The 19,752-nt window shown below is 42.9% G+C and overlaps 1 protein-coding gene across 1 annotated transcript in view; it reads left to right on the top strand.

Annotated features, from left to right (window-relative positions):
* UGGT2 (UDP-glucose glycoprotein glucosyltransferase 2) overlaps positions 1-19,752 on the top strand; it is a 382,432-nt gene that overhangs the window by 246,742 nt on the left and 115,938 nt on the right. Inside the window, exon 29 of the mRNA XM_075852393.1 lies at positions 7,740-7,825. Coding sequence (XP_075708508.1) covers positions 7,740-7,825 — 86 coding nt within the window. The remainder of the gene's footprint in view (positions 1-7,739; positions 7,826-19,752) is intronic.

Below are 19,752 nucleotides of genomic sequence, written 5' to 3'. Positions count from 1 at the left end.
ACACCAGAACAAAGCTCAGTACATATATACAGCACCAGAACAAAGCTCAGTACATATATACAACACGAAAACCATAAAACCAAGCTCCGTACATATGTGTATGTGTGTGTGTGCGTGCGTGCGTGCGTATGTATGTATATGTATATGTATATATATATATATATATATATATAATATATAGCACATAGGCACTTACCATCTCTCCTTGCTGCACAGGCTCTTTGCAGGGGCCGGCCTCTCCTCTTGCTGTCTCTGCTTTTTCCGTTTGTGTAACGAAGAGCAGATGAATGGCTTGCTTAGTGCCGCATCCTACATGTGGGGAGGCTGCATCGACCTGTGCACTCGCACAGGTCGCACACCCCTAAGGCCGGCCTTGCTCGGTATCATCAAATAAAGGTAGAATTGAACATTGACTGCATGTTTTGAAATTGATTTCATTAGCTTCTGAGATTACCTGTTTCTCTACATACTTTGAAGATCTAGACCCACAGGATCTTTGGATATGTTTTTGATGTTCTTCTAAGAACCACCTCTTGGGTTAAATTAACCCTTTCAGGACACAGACATTTTTTGGATTTTCGTTTTAATTTTTTCCTCCCTGCCTTCCAAAAGCAATAACTTTTTTATTTTTCCATCGATAAAGCCATATGAGGGCTTTTTTTTTGCAGGATGAGTTGTAGTTTTTCACGGCACCGTTTTTTGTTCCATATAATGTATTGGGAAACTGGAAAAAAAATCTTTATGGGGTGGAATAGGAAAAAACAACAATTCCCAATATTTTGTTTTGTTTTTATGGCTTTCACCATACGGTAAAAATGGCATGTTAACTTTATTCTACTAGTCAATACGATTACGGCAATACCAAATATATATAGATTTTATTTTATCTTTTACTACTTTTACAAGTAAGAAACTAATTGTTAAAAATAAAATTTGTGTTTTGTCGCCACATTCTGAGAGCCATAACATTTTTATTTTTCAGTCGATTCAGCGGTATGAGGGCTAATTTTTTGCAGGGCTAGCTGTAGTTTTTGTTGGTACCATTTGGGCTACATGAGACTTTTTTATCACTTTTTTTTATTTCATTTTTTTGTGGGATATGAAATAACCAAAAAACAGTGATTCTGGCAGAAACATTTTTTTTTTTTTTACTGCGTTCACTGTGCAGGTTAAATAAGGTGATTGTTAAGGATCTGCCAGGCACAGCTTCTGTATCTACGCCCATAGGTAATCAGTCTGCACCTGCTTCTATGTCTTTGAGACTGACTCTATCTTCCACCACTCAGGATGGCAGGCTTAGGAGTGGGAGAGCCTATCACAGCCTGGCCAGATGGAGCTAGCTCCCGCCCTCTGTCTATTTATACCTGCCTTTCCTGTTCCTCCTTGCTTGTGATTCTTCTCGTTAGGTTTCCTGGCCCTGCTGCAGCTTCTTGTACTATTTGACCCTGCTTCATATTGACCCTGGCTTACTGACTACTCTCCTGCTCTGCGTTTGGTACCTCGTACACTCCTGGTTTGACTCGGCTTGTTCACTACTCTCCTGCTCTGCGTTTGGTACCTCGTACACTCCTGGTTTGACTCGGCTCGTTCACCACTCTTGTTGGTCACGGTGTTGCCGTGGGCAACTGCCCCTTTTCCCTTGCTTCTGTGTACCCTTGTCTGTTTGTCTGTCGTTGACTTATTGAGCGTAGGGACAGTCACCCAGTTGTACCCCGTCGCCTAGGGCGGGTCGTTGCAAGTAGGCAGGGACTGAGTGGCGGGTAGATTAGGGCTCACTTGTCTGTTTCCTTACCCCCATCATTACATAATCACAAGCCCTATACCTAGTCTACCCTGGTCCCTCACACTACTATGGACCCCCTTGAGACCCTGACTCAGCAAATGCAGGGTCTCTCCCTACAGGTCCAGGCCCTGGCTCAGAGGCTCAACCAGCCTGATGCTACCATGGTAGTGCCCCTCACCTCACCTCTTGAACCCCACCTCAAGTTGCCTGACCGGTTCTCAGGGGACCGGAAGACTTTTCTCTCCTTTCGGGAGAGTTGTAGGCTCTATTTTCGCTTAAAGCCCTACTCCTCAGGTTCTGAGAGCCAGCGGGTGGGTATAATTATGTCCCGGCTCCAGGAAGGGCCCCAAGAATGGGCCTTCTCCTTGGCTCCTGACGCCCCTGAACTTTCCTCCGTTGATCTTTTCTTTTCTGCTCTCGGACTCCTTTATGACGAGACTGACAGGACTGCCTTTGCCGAGTGTCAGCTGGTGACCTTACGTCAGGGTAAGAGACCTGTTGAGGAGTATTGCTCTGACTTTAGGAAGTGGTGCGTAGCTTCTCGGGGGAATGACCCTGCCTTAAGGTGCCACTTTAGGTTGGGTCTGTCGAACGCCCTGAAAGACCTGCTAGTTAGCTATCCCTCTTCTGACTCCCTAGACCAGGTTATGGCTTTAGCGGTACGACTTGACCGACGTCTCAGAGAACGACAACGTGAACCTTTTTGTGTTTTCTCCTCCGACTCCCCCATGATGCCTCCCGAGGTTCCGTTGCTTCGTTCTTCCACGGAAGACTCGGAGGTACCTATGCAACTCGGGGCCTCCGTGTCCCCCCAACAACGTAGAGTTCCGCAGGAAGAATGGTCTCTGCTTCTATTGTGGGGATGACAAGCATCAAGTGAACACCTGTCCTAGGCGTAAGAATAAGCAGCCGGAAAACTTCCGCGCCTAAGTGATCATCGGGGAGGTCACTTGGGCGCACAGGTATTTCCCGTAAATATGAAACGTAATAAAATCTTGCTTCCCTTTCAGGTCTCTTTTGGTGGTAGGTCTGCTACCGGCAGTGCCTTCGTGGATTCAGGGTCGTCTGCTAATATCATGTCTGTGGAATTTGCTATGTCTCTAGCTATGCCTTTGATTGATTTGCCTAAACCTGTCCTGGTAGTGGGTATCGACTCCACTCCTCTTGCTAATGGTTATTTTACACAGCATACCCCTGTTTTTTAACTCCTTGTTGGCTCCATGCATTTGGAGCAGTGCTCTGTACTGGTGATGCAGGGATTATAGTCCGATTTGGTTTTAGGCCTTCCCTGGTTGCAGTTGCATAATCCCACATTTGACTGGAATACTGGGGATCTCACCAAATGGGGTAATGAATGCTTGACGTCATGTTTTTCTGTTAATTCTATTTCTCCCCCCGAGGAGTTGAACACGCTACCTGAGTTTGTTCAGGACTTCGCTGATGTTTTCTCTAAGGAGGCCTCCGAAGTGTTACCTCCTCATAGAAAATACAATTGCGCTATCGATTTGGTACCAGGAGCTAAGCTCCCTAAGGGTAGGATATTTAATCTCTCTTGTCCCGAACATGAAGCCATGAGAGAGTATATCCAGGAATGCCTGGCTAAGGGTTACATTCGCCCCTCTACTTCTCCGGTAGATGCTGGCTTCTTCTTCGTAGGGAAGAAGGATGGTGGTCTTAGGCCATGCATTGACTACCGTAACTTGAATAAGGTCACTGTAAGGAACCAGTATTCCCTTCCTTTGATTCCTGATCTCTTTAATCAGGTTCAGGGGGCCCAAAGGTTCTCTAAGTTTGATCTACGGGGGGCGTATAACCTTATCCGCATCAAAGAGGGGGATGAGTGGAAGACTGCGTTTAACATGCCCGAAGGTCATTTTGAATACCTCGTCATGCCCTTTGGGTTGTGTAATGCTCCCACGGTCTTCCAGAATTTCATAAATGAGATTTTAAGAGACTACCTGGGGGTATTTCTTGTAGTGTACCTTGATGACATACTTGTGTTTTCCAAGGACTGGTCCTCCCACATTGAGCATGTCAGGAAGGTGCTCCAGGCCTTTCGGGAAAACAAACTGTTTGCTAAGACCGAAAAATGTGTGTTTGGGGTGCAGGAGATACCATTTTTGGGTCAAATCCTCACTCCTCATGAATTCCGCATGTACCCCGCCAAGGTCCAGGCTGTGGCGGAATGGGTCCAACCTGCCTCCCTGAAGGCATTGCAGTTCTTCTTGGGGTTCGCTAATTATTACAGGAGATTTATTGCTAACTTCTCGGTCATCGCTAAGCCTCTTACAGATCTCACTCGCAAGGGTGCTGATCTCCTCCGCTGGCCTCCTGAAGCTGTCCAGGCTTTTGAGGTCCTTAAGAAGTGCTTTATCTTGGCCCCGGTGTTGGTTCAGCCCAACCAAATGGAGCCATTTATCGTGGAGGTTGACGCGTCCGAGGTGGGAGTGGGGGCTGTCTTGTCCCAGGGTACCAGGTCCCTCACCCTTCTCCGTCCCTGTGCCTACTTCTCCATGAAGTTTTCGCCCACTGAGAGTAACTATGATATTGGCAACCGCGAACTCTTAGCCATTAAATGGGCATTTGAAGAGTGGCGCCACTTCCTGGAGGGGCTAGGCACCAGGTAACGGTCCTTACCGACCACAAGAATCTGTTTTTTCTAGAATCTGCCCGGAGGCTAAACCCGAGACAAGCTCGATGGGCGTTATTTTTTACCAGATTCAACTTTTTGGTTACCTATAGAGCTGGGTCTAAAAATATTAAGGCTGATGCACTGTCGCGTAGCTTCCTGGCCAGCCCTCCTTCGGAGGAAGATCCTGCTTGTATTTTGCCTCCAGGTATAATCATTTCCTCTATTGATTCTGATTTAGTCTCTGAAATTGCTGCTGATCAAAGTTCAGCTCCCGGTTGAGCTGTTTGTTCCCCTGCAATTCCGGCTAAGGGTACTTAGGGAAAATCATGACTCCGCACTATCTGGTCATCCAGGCATCCTGGGTACCAAGCACCTCATTGCCAGAAACTATTGGTGGCCTGGGTTTCCTAAAGACGTTAAGGCCTACGTCGCCGCTTGTGAGGTTTGTGCTAGGTCCAAGACTCCCAGGTCCCGACCAGCGGGCTTACTACGTTCTTTGCCCATTCCCCAGAGACCTTGGACCCATATCTCCATGGATTTCATCACCGATTTGCCTCCATCTCAAGGCAAGTCGGTGGTGTGGGTTGTAGTAGACCGCTTCAGTAAGATGTGCCACTTTGTGCCCCTCAAAAAACGACCCAATGCTAAGACGTTCGCTACCTTGTTTGTCAAACACATCCTGCGTCTCCATGGGGTCCCTGTCAATATTGTTTCTGACAGAGGGGTACAATTTGTTTCTTTGTTTTGGAGAGCCTTCTGTAAAAAGTTGGAGATTGATCTGTCCTTCTCCTCGGCCTTCCATCCTGAAACTAATGGCCAAACTGAGAGGACTAATCAGTCTCTAGATTAATATTTAAGGTGTTTTATCTCTGACTGTCAATATGATTGGGTCTCATTCATTCCCCTCGCCGAATTTTCCCTTAATAACCGGGTCAGTAACTCGTCAGGGGTCTCCCCCTTTTTCTGTAATTTTGGGTTTAATCCACGGCTCTCCTCCGTTTCACCTGGTAGTTCCAACAATCCCGAGGTAGAGGTCGTTCATCGGGAACTGTGCACAGTCTGGGCCCAGGTTCAGAAGAACCTAGAGGCGTCCCAGAGCATACAAAAAACTCAGGCAGATAGAAGACGTTCTAACCCCTTGTTTATGGTCGGGGATCTGGTGTGGCTATCGTCAAAGAACTTGCGCCTTAAAGTCCCGTCCAAGAAGTTTGCTCCCCGGTTTATAGGGCCGTACAAGGTCATTGAAGTCCTCAATCCTGTCTCCTTCCGACTGGAGTTGCCCCCATCTTTTCGAGTACACGACGTGTTTCATGCCTCCCTCCTTAAACGCTGCTCCCCGTCCTTGGCTCCCTCGAGGAAACCTCCTGTCCCCGTTCTCACCCCTGAGGGGGTAGAATTCGAGGTGGCCAAGATTGTACCTGGTCCATTGCAGAGGATACGGGCCTGAGGAGAGGACTTGGGTACCCGCCCGGGATGTTCACGCTGGGGTATTGGTCAGGAGGTTCCACCTTCATTTCCCCAATAAACCAGGTCCATCTAGCAAGGGTCCGGTGGCCCCTGTTAAGGATCTGCCAGGCACAGCTTCTGTATCTACGCCCATAGGTAATCAGTCTGCACCTGCTTCTATGTCTGTGAGACTGACGACATCTTCCTCCACTCAGGATGGCAGGCTTAGGAGTGGGAGTGCCTATCACAGCCTGGCCAGACGGAGCTAGCTCCCGCCCTCTGTCTATTTATACCTGCCTTTCCTGTTCCTCCTTGCTTGTGATTCTTCTCGTTAGGTTTCCTGGCCATGCTGCAGCTTCTTGTACTATTTGACCCTGCTTCATATTGACCCTGGCTTACTGACTACTCTCCTGCTCTGCGTTTGGTACCTCGTACACTCCTGGTTTGACTCTGCTTGTTCACTACTCTCCTGCTCTGCGTTTGCTACCTCGTACACTGCTGGTTTGACTCGGCTCGTTCACCACTCTTGTTGCTCACGGTGTTGCCATGGGCAAGTGCCCCTTTTCCCTTGCTTCTGTGTACCTTTTTCTGTTTGTCTGTCGTTCACTTATTGAGCGTAGGGACCGTCGCCCAGTTGTACCCCGTCGCCTAGGGCAGGTCGTTGCAAGTAGGCAGGGACTGAGTGGCGGGTAGATTAGGGCTCACTTGTCTGTTTCCTTACCCCCATCATTACAGTGATATTGTAAGGCTATGTTCACACGGAGTATTTTGCAGTATTCCGTTTGGAAGTTTGAGGCAGATTTTCCTCTCCCTGCACGCCGATTTTCGCAGCGTTTTTCGCCCGCGGCCATTGAGTGCATAAACGGGCATAAAACACAGCGAAATACGCTTTCTCTGCCTCCCATTGAAGTCAATGGGAGGTCAGAGGCGGAAACGCCCGAAGATAGGGCATGTCGCTTCTTTTTCCCGCGAGGCAGTTTTACTGCTCGCGGGAAAAAGACGCCGACGCCTCCCATTGAAATCAATGGGAGGTATTTTCGGGCCGTTTCTGCCGAGTTTTGTGACGCGGTTTCCGCGTCAAAAAACTCGGCAAAATACTCCGTGTGAACATAGCCTAACAGTTCAGACTTTTACGGACGTGGTGATACCAATTTTGGGAAGATAAAAATAGGAAGAGGCTGTGGTTTTTTTTTGTGTTTTTTTACTTTCAATCTTTTTATTTTTTTTACACACTACTAAAATCTTGATGTATCTTTTTTTTACACATTTCATTAGTTCCCCCTAGTGGACTTGAACCAGCGATCGTCAGATACACTGATACTAATGCATTACAGTATATGCTCATCTTCACAGACTCCTGTTAAGCACTGCAAGAGGCAGGGCTTAACAGATGTTGAAGTAGGGCAGTCCTGGGGGCCTTTATTAGGACCCTGGGCTGCCATGACAACCATTGGCACCCCTGATCGCATTGTAGGGATGCCAATGAGCTGTCAGAGGGGGCGCCCCCTCTTTCCAATACCCCGCAGCATTTAAGGGGGTTAAATGGCTAGGAACAGCGCGATCGCTGTTCCTGGCCGTTAGTCCCGGGTGTCAGCTGTAATACACAGCCCGCTCTAAACATCACACAACGACGTGCGTTAACATCGTGGTGCGCGAACAGGTTAAGATTATATAAAATTACTAATATTTACTTTTTTTTATTTTAGTCATCATTTTATAGTAAAAGTTAAACAAAATGAGAAAAACAACACACTGCTATGCTATAAATAAAATCATGAGAAAAGTATTTTGCTGAATTTTCTACATAACTACATGGCCTAAACAATGTGCAAGTCCTTTTTTTTTTTGTAGATCAAATCTCTTATTTTTACTCAATAGGGATATTTCCAATTGAAGGCCAATCCAGGGGCATGGTTGTTGCGTCTTCGCAAAGGAAGATCTGAGGATATTTACCATATAGTCTCGTAAGTATAACATTTTGTTACCTTTGTAAAGTTAGTGCAAGAAGGTCAAGATTTGCCATTTATTTATTACTCTTTTTTTTAATGTATTTCTTTTTGCCCTTACAGCATCTAATGTAAGCATTTTTGTTAGTGTGAAGTACGCAAAATTTCACATTAGCTGATAAAGGAGACTTTTGTCTATTTGTATTTTGTCCCTTTCCTGACCCGCTGTCACTAAACCCATCATGTCCTCGTGTCTGACGGTTTCAGTGAATAGTGCTAGATACGGCTGCTCTGTAGAGAGAATACAGAGCAGCAGTATCTAAAAAAAAAGTAAGACAAATTAATAAAAAATATATACAAAGTTATGCAAAACACACTGATACACCTTTTTTATTTAAAAAAAAATTGCCTTTCAATAGTTTACATAGCCTTTAACATTATTCTTTTCACACATCTGACTGTACATATATTCATCATGGCCTATCATGATGAATGTGCATGTATAGCAGGAAGTTTGGCTGTAAAGTATAACCAAACTTCCTGTCTGAACATAAAATTAAAAAAGAAGCTCTGGTCTCTGCTATTTAGTTATAGGACTCAGGAGGGAAAGTACCCCTGTAGCATCACAGAGGACATTAACCACAGGATTTCTATCAACTTGGGTTTTCTCCTTGATCTGTTTCCTCTTAAAGAGTAACTGAACTTTCTTTAAACCTTTGATTAGTCATAGAGACATTTTAGAAGTTTGACTCTGTGGGTGTCCAGGTGCTGAGACCCCCACCGTCGCTGAGACAAAAGTGCTGAAGCGCTCAGCTGATCACCCTGCATATTTGGCTGTGATCAGCTGTTAGGCTCAAGACGGTTCTCCTAGAATGCCTATGTGAGCCCTCTTCAGGCTGACGAGCGCCAATCGCTGTTGAAGATGCAGGGAGCTCAACTGAGTGCTTCTGCACCTGCGTTAAAGTGATGGTCTCAGCACCCGGACCCCTACTGATCCAAACTTCTGATATGTCTCTATGAAAGGTTGGAAGAAAGTGCAATTGCGCTTAAATTAATTTATCCCTTTTTCATAAATTCAATGTTTATTATAGACTTTTATATCTACCTTAATATGATGCTTATAAAGTACAACTTTTCTCACTTTTTGCAAAAAAAACAAAAAACTAAAGCTCTCATATATTCCAGCTTGTATGAAGCTCTCCAGGGTAATAAGAAGTTATGATGTGTGGCTGTTCATAGTATCTTTTATTTTAAAAAGTTCTTCTCATTAAGGTATTTCAATAATTATATATTTGGTAAGAATTTGACATGGATCGTCAGGGCAGAACAAGTAACTGCAGACATAAAGTGTGACATTGCATTGTTTCTTCCAAAGCAACGTCCCTTTTAGGACATTAAAACGGTGCTCCTTTCTGTTTAAAGCCTTTTTTGTGCGGCTTTGTATATATTTAATGCCAGGGTAATAGGCATGAGTTTGGCAGATAGTCAATATGCACTTTTTGATCTATGGTTTGCTAATTGACAGTGATGTCACCTTTGTCCTGTCCCTTAAATGTGTCATAAGCTACCTTGATGAAATTATTTCTGCATGGACTTGCATTAAAATTATATTTTTAAAATGTAAATTATATTTTTAAAGTGTAAATATGACTCCGTATTAAAATGTAATATAGTTTGATCATTAACTGCTACATTTTGGATTATAATGTCCTTTTAGTTTTTGTTCAGTTCATTATGATTTGATTGATGAATGCAGTTTTCGAAGCCTCTTCCAGAATCACAAAGATTTTGATTTAAGAAATGCCAGAAAGCACTAAACTTAAAGGGAACCTGTCACCAGCATTTCACAGATTAAACCGGTAATACCAGGTGGTAGTGGGTGAAAAATCATTTCTATATAACCTATAATTATCTTCTTAGTCGGCTCTGTAGCTTTAGTATTCAGCTTTTTAGTGTTCCCACACCGTATGCTAATGAGCATTAAGGGTCATATCTTCGTTTGAAAAGAGTCAAATCTTCGTTTGAAAAGAGTAATATCTTCATTCCTCAAGTCTTTCCGAGTTTACCCCGCCTCCTTACTTTTGATTGACAGCTCCTCGCTTTCCCCCAGCACACACAATCCTGCGCTTGTGCATTGATGTTCCCTTCTGGTGTGTGCGAACAACGAGACACCGGATTATTACGATAAAAAGCTCAAAATATTTGCAGACTGTTATTTACAGTCTGAGAAGTTTAGGAGCGGGTATAACGGCAATGAACTTTTGATAGCAGCGGCCAGTGAGGGATAAGTAAAGTTCAATAGGTGAAATGCTGGTGACAGGTTCCCTTTAAGCTTATAAGCTTCAAGTTACAACGTCCTACTATTTAAAAAGCTGTATGTAAACGTGGGTTAGAGTGGGAAGTTTTTAATAAGTATGTGGTGAATATATTCGTTTTGCTGGGTCTTTGTATTTATTTGTAATGTACATGTCTTTTTTCTTTTATACTTACATTATACTTTCAACATGTTAGTAGGATCACATATGCAATGCAAGCCTTGGCAACTGAGGGGAAGAGAAGGGAAAGTCAGTCTTGCATGTACGCAGCACCATTAAAGTCTACGTGGAGTCCATTAAAGTCTACGGAAACTTGAAACTTAGGTGTCATGTAGAGCTCCATAACTTAGGCCCAAAGATGCTTTCGCTTGGTGTTGCATATGTAGAGATTTTTTTTTTCCTATACTATATGCTACCCTTTCCCCATGTTCCTGAATAGTTATGCACTTTTTTTTTTTTTTTTTACGTATAAGAATAAGCATTTACAATAGCTGGAGCCTGTAGCCCTTGTAACTGCAAGGTTTAGGATTTTGTGTAATGTGGTAGTTACCATGCTAGATGGAGCAGAAGAAGGGATTGTTTATCAACATGTAACTGTTAACTAGCAAAAATATATGTGGGTAAGAGTGTTTCTTTAGTTTAACTCTACTTCTGCATAACTCTATCAACATAAATCCCTTATTCAGTATTTGATGGGTTTTATAACCCGATCTATCCCTTTAAGATGTGGCTATCTCAATTTTTGTACTTTGATAAGTGCTGAAAATGAATAGACAGCCTTGAGTAGGCCCCACAACCCCTCACTGTTCCGCTTTTTTCTCTTAAGATGCTTCTCCACCGAATAAAATATTATATTCATGCCTAGTGCGATATAACATTTTTGTAGGTAGACTAAGGTCTTTCTTTGCATATAATATTCAGCATATTTACTCTTCCGTTAATTATCCAAGTCATATATGTAAAGTTACAACCTACAACAGCACTTTTTATGTCACTATTCCTGCTAATTCAAAGAATATTCAGGTAGTATGAGCCGAATTTTCCCAAAGTGTAGATCTCACGTGTATGAGATGTCTTCAGTGTTGCTAACTGGAAGGAACAATGTCAATAGAAAACGACTTTTGCTTTGAAAATATTAGGCTTTATATTACATTGTTAAAGAGTCTCTGTCACCACATTATAAGTGCCCTATCTTGTACATAATGTGATCGGCGCTGTAATGTAGGTAACAGCCGTGTTTTTTATTTAGAAAAACAATCAATTTTCACCAAGTTATGACCTATTTTAGCTTTATGCTAATGACTTTCTTAATGCACAACTGGGCGTGTTTTTACTTTTGACCAAGTGGGTTCCTGACGCTGACTGCGTCCTTAGTCATGGCTGCTGCAGAAACGCGTTGGCACCGCTCCAATTGCTGTTCTATCCCTCTATTGCATATTTGGGAATTTATTCACATTTCATTGCACATGTTTTATCCTTCGCCTAAATAAAACTTGGAAGAAGATTCCTATATTTTAACAGAACCAAACAGACTCTTCGCTGGATCCATTTCTTTGTTTCTTCCTGTGCTTACACGTGTGCCGACACGGGGATCCGTGTTTGAGTGACCCAGCATATCTGCAAAGGTGAGCTGGAGGAACCCTCCCATATTTTTTCCACCTGTATACCTGTTATCAGTGGGGGTAGTGAGCATTTGAACACATGGGAAAAGCTTCATTCCCTAATACATGCTTACATTAGCTATATATTCTCTCAGTCCTACCACCCTTTCTTAGGGTTTTTTCAGACAAAATAGCGCAGTGTGCTGTGCTATTTTGCCCACCATATTTGCATATCAACCGGATTCACACGAGCATTGAATACATCCGTGTGATGGCCGCTTAAACAATGCCCGTCACACGGACACATGTTTTTCAATGGGGGCCGTTGTTTCAACGTACCGTCTAAAGGGTACGTTGAAAAATAAAACATGTCCTATTATCTTCCTTTTTACGGATCCCTCCATAGGCTCAAGTCTATGGGGATCTGTGAAAACGGGATCCACACGGGGGCACCTCGGACGTGAAAAACGTCATGTTTTTCATGCCAGTATTTCCCCACGCTCGTGTGAATCTAGCCTTATAGGGAGAATCTGGCCCTGTTAATGAGAACAGGCAGCCTGGCTATTATTATGGGAGCATGGTTGGTGCATATTTAAGAAAGGAAAAAATCTGCAATGTGCTGCATCTAGACTGTCACTAAAGCTAAAAGTTGTCAATTGCTGTCAGTATCAAATAACTAAAATATTTTGCACTGTGCGAGGGTTATTTTTTTTCTAAAAACGAATATTGCGAGCCTCTAATCCATGTCTATTTTTGCTTATACAGCTCACTGCTGAGAAACAATGAACATAATTGGCCATATAACTCTATAAGCAAGTCAACAAAGTCCACGCGTTAGACCCTGTGTCAGTATGTATACTGTGAATATTATTCAATTTAAGTGCTACAGTGCTCAATGCATCCTGGCAAAAAACACATTTCTGCACTGGTGTTCTGTTTAGACTCACAATCTATTGGGTCAAGTAAAATGATGACAGTGAGCTAGAATAAAGTAATCATCCATGCCTTGACGCATCAGCATAGTTTCCAGCAGTTTAATTTTTTTTTCCAGGTTCCCCTTAGGGTGTGGCATCTTTGGTGGGTGTGTGTTATGGGATGTGGGGTATCTGGTGCGTGTGGCCAGTTTGGTGTGGCTTATCTGGTGGGTGTGGCTAATGGGCCGTGGCTTTCCAGAATTTCTGCATACAAATAAACGGCCAAAAATGTCTGCACTAGTTTGGCTGACGACTACTATGGAGGCCAGTATCTCTCCGGTTATCCGGTTCTTTACATGCAGGTGATGTCTAATTTTATCACAAGGGCTAGGCGATAAGTGCTGACCACCACTAGTAGCGTAAAAACTAGAGTAGATCGTGCCACACTCAGTAACCCTTGCAGATGGTGCTCAACACTGTCCCCAGTAGATAGTGCCACGCACTACTTCCTGTAGGTAATGCCACATGGCCCCCCTGTAGATAGTGCAATAGTGCCCTCTGTAGATAGAGCCACAATTCCCTCTGTAGATATTGCCACAGTGCCCTCTGTAGATGGTGCCACAGGGCCACACACAGCCATCTCTGTAGCTTGGGGCCACACACAGCCATCTCTGTAGCTTGGGGCCACACACAGCCGTCCCTGTAGCTGGGGCCACGCGCAGCCGTCCCTGTAGCTGGGGCCACGCGCAGCCGTCCCTGTAGCTGGGGCCACGCGCAGCCGTCCCTGTAGCTGGGGCCACGCGCAGCCGTCCCTGTAGCTGGGGCCACGCGCAGCCGTCCCTGTAGCTGGGGCCACGCGCAGCCGTAGCTGGGGCCACGCGCAGCCGTAGCTGGGGCCACGCGCAGCTGTAGCTGGGGCCACGCGCAGCTGTAGCTGGGGCCACGCGCAGCCGTCCCTGTAGCTGGGGCCACGCACAGCCGTCCCTGTAGCTGGGGCCACGCACAGCCGTCCCTGTAGCTGGGGCCACGCACAGCCGTCCCTGTAGCTATTTGTCTATCAGATATGCTGATTAAGAACATTGCTTCTACTACCTACACAATGATCTGTCCAGAAGCTTGGATTCATTGCCACAGTGGTATTGATTACTAAATTACTTTGCGAACACACCAGTAATGACGGCAGAGTCCGAAATTAATGCTCCATGTGCCAGTTTTGGCATGGGTGCCACAGGTTTGTGATCCCTGGTGTAGAGTTTCAGCTTTAATGCAATGGCTGCCTGAAGTCTGGAACCCATGTTCTTCACCAAATGCTGAGCTGCCGTCCTTGAGATGCTTTGCCAGATCTTTAGTGCAGTATCCTTCAGTTGCTACTTGTCTGTGGGCCTTCCTGCCTTCAGTTTTGTCTCTTGTAAGTGAAATGTATTCTCAATCGAGTTAAGGTCAGGTGACTGACTCAGCAATTGAAAAATATTCAATTTCTCTGCCTTGAGCCTTAATAAGCACTTGGATTGCTATCGTGGTAGGTTTTGGATTACTATCCATCCGTACCGTGAATCGCCATACTAACCGTTTTTGCAGCTTTTGACTGAATGTGTTTTGAAAGTCTAACTATACTCTTCAAAATCTGTCCTGCTTTGTCTAACTACAGTCACATCATTAATAATCACCAGTGACCTAGTTCCATTGGCAGCCATACATGTCCATGCCATAACACTGCCTCTACCATGTGTGACAGATGATGTGCTATGCTTTGCATCACGAGCCCTTCCTTTCCTTCTTCATACTGTTCTCTTTACATCATTCTGGTACAAGTTGATCTTGTTTTTATCTGTCCAAAAAATTTTGTTCTAGAATTGGGCGGTGTTTTTTTTTTGTTGTTTTTTTTTAGCACAGTCTATTGATTTTGAGTGTTACCAGTGGTTTGCATCTTGATAAACCCTTCATGAAGGCGTCTCTCTGAAGACTTTGATTTAACCCCTTAATGACCGGGCATGTTTGTACCTTAATGACCAAGCCAGATTTGTCAAATCTGGTATGTCTGACTTTATCAGAGAATAACTCTGTGAAAGTTTTGAATATCCAAGTAATTCTGACAATGTTTTTTCGTCACATATTGTACTTTATTTTAGTGGTAAAAGTAGACTGATACGATTTGCGGAAATTAATTAAACAATAGAAAAATGGAAGAAATTTTGTAAAAATTACCATTTTCCCCTATTTTTAACTGCAATATGTCACATATGTACACAAATACTGTACAATTTTTTTAATTAAATAATATATTTCTATCTCTTTACTCTATTTTGGCAGCACTTTTGAAAAAATAAAATAAATTTTCAGCAATTTAGAGGACTTACAAATTTAATAATAATTTTATAAATTTTGAAGTACATTTTGTTTTCCTGCACCAAGCCAGGTTTTCAGAGGCTCATAGGTCTCAGAGTGATGGAAACCCCCACAAATGACCCCATTTAGAAAACTAGACCCCTTAAGGTATTTACCTAAGGGTATAGTAAGTATTTTGACCCCACAGTTTTTTGCTAAATTTAATACATAGCAGGTGAGAAAAAAAAAACTTTTATGAAAAAAAGTGAAATTATCAGTTTGAAGACCAATTTCTTTGTAAAGCGACCATGAGAATGAAGAAACACACCACACAATCTATCACCCTGTTTCTCCTGTTTTCAAAAATACCCACATTGTGGCCCTAATGCGCTGCCTGGACACATGGCAGGACCCAAAAGGAAGGGAGCACCCGGAGGCTTTCAGGACTCATATTTTGCTTGAAAATGTTTTAGGCCCCACTGTACATTTGGAGAGGCTTTGAGCTGCCAGAACGATAGAAACTCTCCATAAACGACCCCATTTCGAAAACTAGACCCCATAACGTATTTATTTAGGGGTATAGTAATTATTTTGACCCCACAGTTCTTTGCTAAATTTAATACATATCAGGTGAAAAAAATAATAATTTCACTTTTTTCATAAAAGTATTTGTTTGAAAACCGATTTCTTTGTAAAGCGAACATGAAAATGAAGAAACACACGCCAAAATCTATCACCCTCTTTCTCCTGGTTTCAAAAATACCCACATTGTGGCCCTAATGCGTTGTTTGGACACACGGCAGGGCCCCAAAGGAAGGGAGCACCCGGAGGCTTTCAGGACTCATATTTTGCTTGAAAATGTTTTTAGGCCCCACTGTACATTTGGAGACGCTTTGAGCTGCCAGAACTATAGAAACTCCCCATAAACGACCCCATTTCGAAAACTAGACCCCTTAAGGTATTTATCTAGGGGTATAGTTAGCATTTTGACCACACAAGTTTTTCGCTAAATATATTGGAATTAGTCTGTAAAAATTAAAATGTACTTTTTTTCTGAAATAACATAGAAATTTGTATTATTTACAAGGAATAACGAAGAAAATGCACCCCAACATTTGTACAGCAATGTCTCCCGATTACGACAATACGCCATATGTGGTAATAAACTGCTGTTTGGACCCACAGCAAGGCTCAGAAGGGAAGGAGCGCCATTTGGATTTATGATTTTGCTGGAATGGTTTTCGGTGCCATGTCGCATTTGCAATGCACTGGAGGGACCAAAACAGTGGAAACCCACCAAAAGTGACCCCATTTTGGAAAAACCTTCAAGGAATTTTTCTAGGGGTATAGTGAGCATATACACCCCACGGGTCTTTTGCAGAGTTTATTGGAATTAGGGCGCGAAAATTAATATAAAAATTTTTTCCACTAAAATGTTGCATTTTCTAATTTTCACAAGGGATAAAGGAGGAAAAAAACAACCATTTTTTATAAAGCAATTTCTCCCGAGTACGGAAATACCCCACATGTAGTCATAAGTTTTTTCATTAGAAATGAACATATTTTAGATTTTCACTCCCCGCTTTCCAAGAGCCATAACTTTTTTATTTTTCCATCAATAGAGTGGTGTGAGGGCTTATTTCTTGCGGGAGGAGCTGCAGTTTTTATTGGTACCATTTTTTGGTACATAAAAAGTGATTCAAAAGTTGTATTACATTTTTTTTTTAGAGCGAAGGTGACAAAAAAACAAAAACTGCGATTTTGGCGGTTTCAATTATTTTTATTTTTTTAAGGTGTGCACTGTGCAAATTAAATAATGGTATATTGTAATAGTTCGGAATTTTACGGACGTAGCGATACCAATTTTGTTCATTTTTTTACATTACTTTAGAAGAAAAATGCGAAAAGGTGTTTTGTTTTTTTAACTTTAAAAAAAAAAAATTCTCACTGCTAATAACTATAATTCTTCTACACATTTTATTAATCAATCCCCTTAGGGGACTTGATCCAGCGATCATTGGATCACTGGTACAATATACTGCAATACTAATGTATTACAGTGTATTGTTATTCTTACAGGCTCCTGTAACAGAGCGATCGCTGTACCTGTCCGTTAGTCCCGGGTGTCAGCTGTAATACACAGCCGACACCCGCAGCTTATGGAGCGGGCTCAGCACGTGAGCCGGCTCCATACATCAACCGCCGCACCATGACGGGCAATTAAGTCATAGTGCGCAAAGGGGTTAATGCGTTGCGGATGGTTCAAAGTGAAAATTGCAATTTTCCACTGATACGCCATTTTAGTGCATAATATGTTGTTCCCAGCTTGTGCCACAGAAGACAAATACCTCATAAAACGTTAAGCGGGTTCTCTCGGGTATGGCGACGCCATATGTGTGGGCGCAAACTGCTCCTTGGGCACGCTGCAGACCTCAGAAGGGAGGGAGCGCCATTTTGCTTTTGGAGCGCAGATTTTGCTTGGTAGTTTTTCTGTTTTGGGTTTCGCTGGTATTTCAGTTTATAATGTGGGGGGCATGTGTAATCTGTGCGGAGAACATCAGGGCATAATAAGAGGGTATGATAATGGGGTAAATAATATTTCATAGATATGTGCCCGGTGTCGCACTGATAAATGGCGCCCGATCTTATCCACTTTTGGACACTCTGCACATTTGCATCGCCATATTCTGAAAGCTTTTTTATTTTTTCACCACCGGAGCTGTGTGAGGGCTTATTTGTTGCGGGACAATGTGTCGTTTTCATTGGTACCATTTTGGGGTACATGTGATTTTTTTGTATCACTTTTTATTCAATTTTTTTGCAATCCTGAGCAAAAAAACAGGAATTCTGACACCGTTTTTTAGGTTTTCTTTTTGCGGCGCTCACCGTACGCTATAAATGACATTTTTACTTTGTTCTGCGGGTTTGGTACGATTACGGCGATACCATATGTATATAGGTTTGGTCCTTTTTTTAGCGTTTGCCCAATAAAATGACTTATTTATAAAAAACAAAATTCTGTGTCACCATATTCTGAGAGAGATAATTTTTTAATTTTTTAGTCAAAAAAGCGGTGTAAGGGCTTGTTTTTTGCGGGACGGATAGAAGTTTTTATTGGTACTATTTTTGTGTACATGCGACTTTTTGATCACTTTTTATTCTTTATTTAGGGAGCGGTGGTGACCAAAAAAATTGTGATTCTGTCGTCGTTTTTTATTGATTTTTTTTTAGGTATTCATCGTGCGGGAAAAATAACATTATAGTTTTATAGTTGGGGTCGTTACGAACGCGGTGATACAAAATGTGTACTTTTTTAACGTGTTCATTTTTTTTCTATAATAAAATTCTTATTATAGGAAAAAAAGCATTTAGTGTTTATAGAACTTATAACTTTTATTTTTACACTTTTTTTAAAAACTTTATTTTACTTTTTTCACTTGTCCCACTAGGGGACATTTAGACTTGCAGCTTTGATCGCTGCTAGAGTACATTACACTACACACGTAGTGTAATGTACTCTAACTGTCATTGTGACGTGACTGTCACACTGACAGGAAGCAGAGGAGGAACGGCCGGAGGCCGTTCCTCCGAGGCTTCCGTAGATGGCAACCCGGAGGTTATTATCTGACCTCCGATTGCCGTGACAAGCATCGGTGGCCCCCACAATCACTTCGTGGGGGCTGCCGATGTGCTTCAAACCACTTAAATGCGGCGACGGCAATCTTAAGGGGTTAACTGCCGAAAGCAGCGGCGATGGTCCGCTGTCCGGCGAGACTGATGTCTCAGCTGTCTAGGACAGCTGTCAGCGCGCGTCTGTCACTCTGTGTTTACACAGAGTGACAGTTTGAAATGCGGCCGAAAATGAACGTCATGGTGCGCGAACTAGCAGCCGACCATGACGTTCATTTTCGTCCTTGGTCGTGAAAGGGTTAGAGGCTCTGTCATCAGATTAGAAGTGCCATATCTCCTACATAATCTGATCGCCGCTGTAATGTAGATAACAGCAATGGTTTTTATTTTGAAAAACTATCATTTTTGAGCAAGTTATGAGCAATTTTAGATTTATGCTAATTTGTTTCTTAATGACTAACTGGGCGTGTTTTTACATTTTACCAACTGGGCATTGTACAGAGGAGTGTATGACGCTGACCAATCAGTGACCAATCAGTGTCATACACTTCTCATTGTTCCAGCCCAGTATGATCCACAGCACAGTGTGATTGTGCAGTGAAAGAAGCTGGGCTGGAACAATGAGAAATGTATGATGCTGGTTGGTCACGGATTGGTCAGCGTCATACACTCCTCTCTACAACGCCCACTTGGTCAAAAGTAAAAACATGCCCAGTTGGTCATTAAGAAACTAATTCGCATAAATCTAAAATTGCTCATAACTTGCTCAAAAATGATTGTTTTTCAAAATAAAAACCACTGTTATCTACATTACAGCGCCGATCAGATTATGCAGGAGATAAGGCATTTATAATCTGGTGACGGAGCCTCTTTAAGCCATATAAGTGTTCTTCCAGGCCTTTTGGTTTTATTAAGCTTACCAGTGCATTCCTTTTTTTTTAACCCCTTCCCACTTTAGCCATTTTTCAGATTTTCATCTTCGCATTTTCCTCCCCACCTTCCAAAAGCCATAACTTTTTTTGTTCGATTATAGCCGTGTGCGCTTTTTTTTTTTTGCAGGACGAGTTGTAGTTTTTCCACAGCACCATTTATTGTACCATATGATGTACTGGGAAACGGGAAACATTTTCTTTGTGGCATAGAATGGGGGAAAAACGAAT

Source organism: Rhinoderma darwinii, chromosome 2 (assembly GCF_050947455.1).
Source record: "Rhinoderma darwinii isolate aRhiDar2 chromosome 2, aRhiDar2.hap1, whole genome shotgun sequence".
Lineage (NCBI taxonomy): Eukaryota > Metazoa > Chordata > Amphibia > Anura > Rhinodermatidae > Rhinoderma > Rhinoderma darwinii.
This window is presented reverse-complemented; position numbering and strand designations above follow the sequence as displayed.